Source organism: Cuculus canorus, chromosome 4 (genome assembly GCF_017976375.1).
Source record: "Cuculus canorus isolate bCucCan1 chromosome 4, bCucCan1.pri, whole genome shotgun sequence".
Lineage (NCBI taxonomy): Eukaryota > Metazoa > Chordata > Aves > Cuculiformes > Cuculidae > Cuculus > Cuculus canorus.
In genome coordinates this window covers 8,577,336-8,585,891 of record NC_071404.1, presented here as the reverse complement: position 1 = coordinate 8,585,891, position 8,556 = coordinate 8,577,336, and the positions used below count along the sequence as shown (strand labels likewise).

The 8,556-nt window shown below is 52.5% G+C and overlaps 1 protein-coding gene across 1 annotated transcript; it reads left to right on the top strand.

The window, feature by feature from the left end:
- The first annotated feature begins 1,923 nt into the window (after positions 1-1,923).
- Positions 1,924-7,320, top strand: NKX1-1 (NK1 homeobox 1). The gene is made up of 2 exons (XM_054064957.1): positions 1,924-2,359; positions 6,554-7,320. Exons 1-2 carry the CDS (start codon positions 1,924-1,926, stop codon positions 7,318-7,320), a joined length of 1,203 nt encoding a protein of 400 aa, XP_053920932.1.
- Positions 7,321-8,556: the final 1,236 nt, after the last annotated feature.

Below are 8,556 nucleotides of genomic sequence, written 5' to 3'. Positions count from 1 at the left end.
CGAAAGAAAAGAAATGAGAGCAGAGGCAAACCCGGAGGAGGAGGGAAAGAGGAGCTGCTAACAAACAAACAAACAAACAAACGGGTGTGTGTTTGTGACAGAATGTGTACACGCAGATTAAAACTTGGCTTTCGCCGTGTGTTGGTGGCAGACCCGCCGGTAAGGTCAGGAAAAGGGGGAGAGGTAATTACCTACACACGATCAGAGATTATACATACCATTTCAACCCAGGAGGTGATTTATAATTTAAAGATAAAGCATAATAAAGTCATAAAAGGGAAAGGACACTGTTGTGGTGTCTGATTAAAATCTAAGGGCTGGTGTATAATATATGAGCGGGGGCTGTTGTGGGCTCCAGCTCAGCGGGTCTCCCCTGGGCCCAGCCCGCTGATGGACTAATCATGTCCAAGCCCTACCAAAATTACAAGCTGATTGTTTTACCCATTATTTCTCCCAACTTTTAATTTCTGCTTTCTAAAGGATCATTGCCCGCGGTAATTGCAAAGGACCTGTCCTTGTATGTGTCACCAGACTCAAAGACAAAAAAAAATCTAATTTTCCTTTTATGCTTTCTCTGTTTTCCTACGTTCCCCCCCCCCTTTTTTTTTTCTCCCCCCTTTCCCCACCCCCCTCAGCTAATTCAAACTGAGTAGCGACGGAAGCGTCCAAAACAAGAATGAAATTGATATGATCAGAGCACAGGCGGCTGTACACGAACGGGAAGGAAAATGGGTAGGAGAAGAAAATCAGATTTTATAATTCGCAGATCACTTTTATTCCTATCTATTCATTTTTCATAATTAAAAGCACTTTTAATGGGAGAGATACGGGGTTGGGTTTTCTGGTTCTGGGGTTTTTTTGGAAAGTGAAAGTTGGCTCTGGTTATTACTTTTATTCCTGAATGGGAGGGAACAGACCTTTTCTCGCAGTTACTCAGAATTTGTTGATGGTCTTGTTTTGTCTTGTGCCATTTAAAGGTATTAATTTTCTCCCAGCACTTTCCTGGCACTCACAATTTATATTTAATTTTAATTAATAAGCAAAGGGAGAGAGAGGGAAGTATGTGAGGGGGTGTCCGCGGACACAAGCCCCTCTCCAACCACTAAACCTCCGTCCATAATTTTCTCTTTTTGTTCTAATTTAATAAAACCAACAGGGAAAGGAAACAGATGCTGGGGGCTGACACCTCTGAGCCCCAAACACACATAATCCCCCTTTTCATCATCTCACTCCACTATTAGGGGTGGAAGACCTCAAGTCCCCATTTTGTGTGTATAATATCTTCTTTATATTGATCCCGCAATTATTTAAAAGAAAGCGTCATCTCCTCCCACTTCTCCAAATAAGGCTATTTAGATGCTTTCCAGATGAGTGGAGGTGTGCTGAAACAGAGCTGACAGCCAAGTATATCAGAGCCAGCCCCATCCTTCATTCGCTCTCTCCCTCTCTGCCCCCCTCCCCCCGGCGCACACTTTCACCGTCTCTCTCCTCCAGCGATGAAGATTACAGACTATTATGGGAAAGGGATTAATTTGTAGCCAATTACAATCCGGTGCTAAATATGAATGCATAAATAAGACGCAGCCTCGCCTCTGTGTGTGTGTGTGTGCGTGAATGTGTGCGAGGAGGGGGTGAAGGGGAGGTGAGGGGTGCCTGGGCAGCCCCGTGAGGATGATGAGAAGGAAGAAGCAGCAGCTGAGTGGAGGCTCTGAGCCGAGCATCACCTTGTGACTCCCGGCCGGCTGGACCAGCGCAGCCCCGCGAAGGCACCGGTGACCCCCGAGCGGGGGCCGGGGAGGAGTTTCCAGCTCAACTTCGCCGGAGGAGGAGGAGAGGGGGAGCAAAGAGAGGAGGAAGGGGGGAGGAAAAGCGGGGGGGGGGGGGGGTGAGAAGTTGCAACCGAGAGGGGCTCTGCAAAGAGTCATGAATGTGAGCAGAGACAAGGTCGGTGACATCTCCATCCCGGCAGCCGCGGCGGTGACAGCCCCCGCTGGCATCGGGGACGGCATGGACACCCACGGGGAGCCTCGGCTCTCTGCCCCCGGCGAGCTGCCGCTCTTCTCCTGCCCTGGAAACAGGGACAGGCAAGGGGACAACCAGAGCAACACCCCCGGACAAGAGGGGGCAGTGGCCGCGCTGCCCATGGTGCACAGAACCACCTCCTTCTCCGTGCTCGACATCCTGGACCCTAACAAATTCAACAGCAAAAGGAGGCACTGCGCCGTCTTGTACAAATCGGTGGGGACCGAGTTCACGCTGGGGGCGGAGGATAAGCCCGAGGACTCAGGGACGGAGCTGGCAGAGCAAAAGGCTCTCGACGAAGATTTCGACACGTGCAAGAAGTCTGGAGAGCTGATCAGTAAGTGGGGCCGCGGGCTCGGAGCACACACACACGCAGACGCACGGGATGGGGGCTGCGCTCGCATCTCCAAGGAAGGGAATTGCATGCTTTAAAGACCGGCTTTCCCTCGTTGGCAGCCTTAAGAGCCCAGGGGGCCTCTTGGGGAAGGGTGGAAAACAGCCTTAGGCTGGGGGGCGGCAGGGTGGAGGGACGGGAGCATCAGCCCAGGACGGGGCTGCTCGCTGCCCTCACCCCTTCTGCCCCGGGGAGCTCGGCGGGGAGGACACCCGGGTCCCTTGGACCTGTGCACCCCCGGCAGGATCAGTCCCGGGGGTGCCGGGCCGGCTGGAATCCCACCATCCCCTTCCTCCTCTCGGGAAGAGCCACCCTTGGGTGAGAGCAAACTTGCAACGGGTTCCCAGATGTGAAGCTCCAGAGGGACAGGGATGCGAACCCCCTCTCCATGTCCCCATCTCGCCTCCCCAGACATCTATGACTTTCCTCTATCTCCCCCCAGCCCCGCTCTCCCTCCCCTTCCCTTCCTCCTGCCGCTCGTTGCTCTGGGCGACAGATTCAATTTTCTCTCTCCCCTTGGCTTTTTTTTAGGACAAATCAGACTAATTGTGACAAAATGCTGGTTATCTCTGGAAAAACAATTAAATTCCTTCGATTACATTTAAGGTAAAATGTGCTTAGCAGCGTAAAGAGGCTGGATAATGGGGGAAATCGCCCCAGAGTGGCATGTAGGACTGCCTGGATCGATATCCTATTATCGAATTGTGCATATCTCTTTCAAGCACCTTGCAAACTCTTCCCTAACATCTAAATTATAGGGTCAAAATTCGGATAATTACTCGATTAAAACCTATTACACTTATTAGGGCTCGCTATTGATCGGGAATTGCATTCGACCCAAGCTCTAGATTGCTTTTTCTTTCTGGGTCCAAATATCCCAAGTTTCTCACCTCTAAACACTGCGACTCTGGGGATAGCGGAGGATTTCCGGAGAAAAAGGATAGTTGTGAAAAATACCTGTAGCTCTCCTGTGTTCTGGGAGGGAAGAGAAAGGGTGGCAAGTGGCAGGGGACAAACTCCACGGACCGGGAAAAATAATTTCTCTGTGACTGGAGCGAGAGAGGAGGACTCGGATCTTCCTTATCTCTCCACAGGACGACTCTTTCAAATAAAACTAGGCAGCAAAAGAGGTCTGGAATCTGCTCCAGCCCGAGCGTCTTACAACAGACCCGTGGGTTTTTTTTTATTAATCTTGAAAGCAAAAGCAGGATCGGGGCATTAATAGAATTCAAAAGAGATTTTTAAAAGGAGCGCGTAGCTGCGGTAATTATTGGTGTAAACTCATCTGACTTTTGTCATACTAAATAGATCTGAGCGATCAGAAAGACTGACGAGGTCAGCCTGTCGCTATAATCTCCCACTTTTACCTCCAGACAAGGAAGGAAACGCAACTCCATCACTTCTCTAAAAATAAATAATATCGAGAGGCATCACGAAGGGTTCGCTTCGCCCGCTGAGAAGGTTCCCGGACTCCTGGCACTTTTATCCCTTCAGTCCTACCGCCTTAATATCAGGGCAAGAGTAACGAATACATCTGTGACTACTCGAAAATAAAGAAAATTAATTCATCTCTTTCTCCGTCGAATTTAATATTGCCCAAGCGGTGGTTCTGCTTGGGAGAAGTCTTCTGAAAAGTAGCTCTGAAAAAGAGTGGCCAGAAAAGTAACATTGCCGAGAAAACGCAAAGGCTTTCCGGCAAAGAGAAGAGAGAGAAAACAGCACTTGTCACACATCACTCGTAAAACTCGTTTTCTGTTAAAAAGTAACAGTTACAACTCCGTATTAACTTAAGATTTAATATCTTTCAGAAACAAAATCGCAAGTGCAGCTTCAATCTCCGCCGCCAATTGTGTTCCCGCTGCATTTTTCTGTTTAAAGAAAATTTTAGTTGAGCTACAGCCGCGATTTCCTAGAGTTTACTGGGAAAAAATAAAGCCTAAAATACCCGCTGCCTCTTCCTCGGTCACTGTGTGCGACAGCGGCGCTGCCCTCAGTCCCCAGATCTGCCCCGCAGCCCTGTCTCCAAGCACTTTTCGTCAATTCTTGTTGGAAAAAATTGGGCACTGCAGTTTCTAACGAGCTCCACAGGTTGCTGGATGCTCCTTTGCAGGGGAAAAAACGAACGGGGCGGTGGGGCTCGCTCGCCTTTTCCATGCGTCTAATTCGAACGCAAAGCTAAAAAAAAAGGCTCGTAAAGATCCCCAGGCTTATTAAGGGATATTTTCTGAGACAAAAAGGATTATAATAAACTTCTCTTCCCCTTTCTCCGTATCCGACCTTAGCCGAAATCAGCCCGTTGAACAAAACACCTTTTTTCTCTAAAACACCCCTAGGTTTATATACGAGTTTTAGGGGCCCCGCGCTGGGATAGGGACCAAGTTTGAGGTGCAATAGCGTGTTCAGGGATTTTTGAGAATTAAAACCAACTAAAATGAGCGTGGGGTAATGGTGATAGACGACAGATTCATTTCTATTTGTGTATCGCGATTATCCAAGTTAAGGGAGCTCCTGATTAGGAGGTTCCCAGAGATGCACCTTCGTTGCAGGTGGGAGTGGAGGGAAGTTTAGGAATGTCTGAAAGCACCGGCTAAAAGGGATAGTGGTGCTGGGCCTCTGTCCCCGGGTCTGCCCTGGAAACCACGGGAAGGATGCTCCTCTCGGCTCCCCCGGAGGTGTCCGAGCCCCGGCCGGGGTGAGGAGAAGCCGGAGCTCTGGAAAATCCAATCTGCTTTCAGGCTTCATCAAGACAGAACCGTCGGCAGAAGTCCAATAGCCCTAAATATCGGATAATTACCCTGTTCTCCGATGGAGACCCGTTAATTGGAGCGTAATATAAACCCAAATAAATTAAATGACCGTTAACTAGTTTGTACATTACACAAAATGGGTTTAATTAAGTTTGCATCTGCTCTGCTAATCAATACAAGTATTTACTCCACTTTAATACTTCCATCTAAGGACGTGACAAGAGGTCAAACCGGGCGGAAAAAGGGTTAAAAACGCCAAAGCAAAAGCCAGCAGATCTCCCATCGATGCGGAGATGTCCTTCACCGGAATTGTTAACAGCTCCGGGACCTCCGTGCTGCCAAACCGGCCGATGGGACCCGGCGGGAGCGCGGGGTCTTCTCCAAGCGCCGCAGCACCCCGGGGACCCCCGTCTTGTCTCCCGAAGGCCTTTCCAGGCGCTGTTTTGTGGGGAGCGGGGGTGAATGCCCTGTCCTGGACACGTCTCGATGCCAGATGGTGGCAGAGATGGGGAGCTCGGAAGGGGCAGCGCTGCCAAAACCTCTCCGGGCTGGACGGCTCTTTCCCATTCCCAGGGCTGCAGCCCTCCAGGGCGGCCCTTTCCCTTTCCTATTCCTAAGGCTGCAGCCCTCCAGGGCGGCCCTTTCCCTTTCCTATTCCTAAGGCTGCAGCTCCCCAGGACAGCCATTCCTATTCCTAAGGCTGCAGCTCCCCAGGACAGCCATTCCCATTCCCAGGGCTGCAGCCCCCAGGGCGGCCCTTTCCCATTCCCAGGGCTGTAGCCCCCAGGACAGCCCTTTCCCTTTCCCATTCCCAGGGCTGCATCTCCCCAGGACAGCCCTTTCCCATTCCCAGGGCTGTAGCCCCTCAAGGCGGCCCTTTTCCATCCCCTTTCCCATTCCCATCCCCATTTCCATTCCAAGGGCTGCAGCCCCTCAGAACAGCCTTTCCCTCTCCCTTTCCCTTTCCCTCTCCCTTTCCCTCTCCCTTTCCCTTTCCCTTTCCCTTTCCCTTTCCCTTTCCCTTTCCCTTTCCCTTTCCCTTTCCCTTTCCCTTTCCCTTTCCCTTTCCCTTTCCCTTTCCCTTTCCCTTTCCCTGGGTTGCAGCCCCCCGGACAGCCTCGGAGGCTGTTCTCAGCCCCATCCCTGTCGCTTCTGAACGCTTCCTCCCCTTGTCCCCCCCCGGGCCGATCCAGAGACCCGGGACAGCCCCGGGACAGCCCCGGCACAGCGCCGGGACAGCGCCGCTCCGAGCACCGCCCCGTCCCGGCAGCCGCGGGGCTGCCCGGCGGGGGAATGGCCCCCGATCACCCCGGGGGGGGGGCGGGAGGGGAGCGGGTCAGAGGCAGAGCCCCCCTGGGACCCCGCTAACGGCGGCTCTCGGTTCCCGCAGAGGACGGCGAGCTCTACAAGGGCGAGGAGTGCGACTTGGATTACCGCAGCCCCGACAGCGAACCCGCCGAGGACGAGGAGTTGTGCGGCGAGGAGAGCAGCGGCAGCAGCAGCGGCAGCAGCGGCTCCGCAGCGCCCGGAGAAGCCGCCCCGGGTCACGCACACGTGGAAGCGGGCGGTGTCGCTCCCCCCCCGCCGCCGCCGCCGCCCCCCCCGCAGCAGCAGCCGCCGGCCGGTCCCGGCTCGGGGCCGCAGGGCCAGCAAGCCAAGCCGAAAAGAAAGCGAACGGGCTCGGACTCGAAGTCGGGGAAGCCCCGGAGGGCTCGGACAGCTTTCACCTACGAGCAGCTGGTGGCGCTGGAGAACAAGTTCAAGTCCACGCGGTACCTGTCGGTGTGCGAGCGCCTCAACCTGGCGCTGTCGCTCAGCCTCACCGAGACGCAGGTCAAGATCTGGTTCCAGAACCGCCGCACCAAGTGGAAGAAGCAGAACCCGGGCGCCGACACCAGCGCTCCCACGGGCGGCGGCGGCGGCGGCGGCGGCGGGGCCGGGGGGGCCCTGCCGGGGGGGCTCAGCCCGCTCAGCCACTCGCCGCCCATGGGGAACCCGCTGTCCATGCACGGCCCCGGCAGCTACGCCGGGCACCCCGCGGGCGGGCTGGTGTGCGCGGCCCAGCTGCCCTTCCTGCCCAGCCCCGCCGTGCTCTCGCCCTTCGTGCTGGGCTCGCAGACTTACGGCGCTCCGGCTTTCTACACCCCGCACCTATAAGCGCGACTCCCCTTCCTCTTCCCCACCGCCGGCGCCCTCCACCCTTTCTACACCCCTTTTTATACGCGATGTGTCCGGACTGCGCTCCCGAGGGGAGCGGGAGAAGGAGGAAAACCTCCCTCCCCCGTGTACATAGGAGTAGATGTAAATCATCGTTCCCTGTATTTTTATTTCCACCGTTCTTCGTTGCTATGTGGGTTTAATTATTATTTTCTTTGTTTAATTATTATTATTATTATTATCATTATTATTATTATTATTTTCGCTTCGATTTTATTGCGGAGTGGTTAAAAAAAAAAAAAAAGGACTTTAACAAAATAGATTATGTACCCGTTTGACTCTCAGGGTAAAACGCAGAACTATCCGTCCCTCGACAGCGCCGAAGAGCCGCTCCCCGCCGGGACCTCACGGTGATGGCGATTCGGTTTCACACCCGGCGAAACCTGGAGCTGGGAGGGGGCGCGGGGGTGGGTTTTTACCTTAATCATTTCTGTATATTTCTGGTTGTTACAAAAAAATAAAATAAATTTAACTTTATAATTAATGTATAAGGTACGGGAGTAACGAGCAAGAGGTGATAGAGAAAGCACTTTGTTTGCTAAACACTTTAAATCAATCAATAAACTTTAAGGAAACGGCGGCTTTCTGCCGGGTGAGTCCCTGGTTTTTGCAAAACAAGTTTCCTTTGGAAAACGCCTGGCTTATATCTTGCATCGTCCTTTTTTCGTTTACTCTTCGAGGGTATTTCTTACACGCACGCAAACTTTATTGTTCTTGTAGGAGAAAGGGTCTTTCCCTTCTTTGTTCCCTTCTTTGCATGCTCTCAGTTGGCTTTGCCGATTGCTGTCCTGCAATATTAAAGAAAAGAACTGTTTATCTTTTCTCGTGGAGAATTCGAGAACTCTTCCGCAGACGGGGAGTCCGATATGTTGGATTGATGTAAATTTAATAATTCGGCTTTCATTCAGATTCCGACGCTTTAAAAAATAAAGCAATCTTTCCGTCGCCTTTGCGCTGATTACCTTGAAATTAGTTCCAAAGTCGATTTTTGTATTGTCCTTATTTTAGTATTATTTTTTGTTCTTAATTTCAAATAAGCGGTCTATAACCATATTGAGCGCCCCGAGCTGGCTGTGACACCAGCTTCTAGCCCGACGCCAAACGAACGCTTCTACCTTTCCACCCTCCCCCACGGGATTCCAAAGTCCACTCCGGGGACTCTCTCTTTCCCGTCAT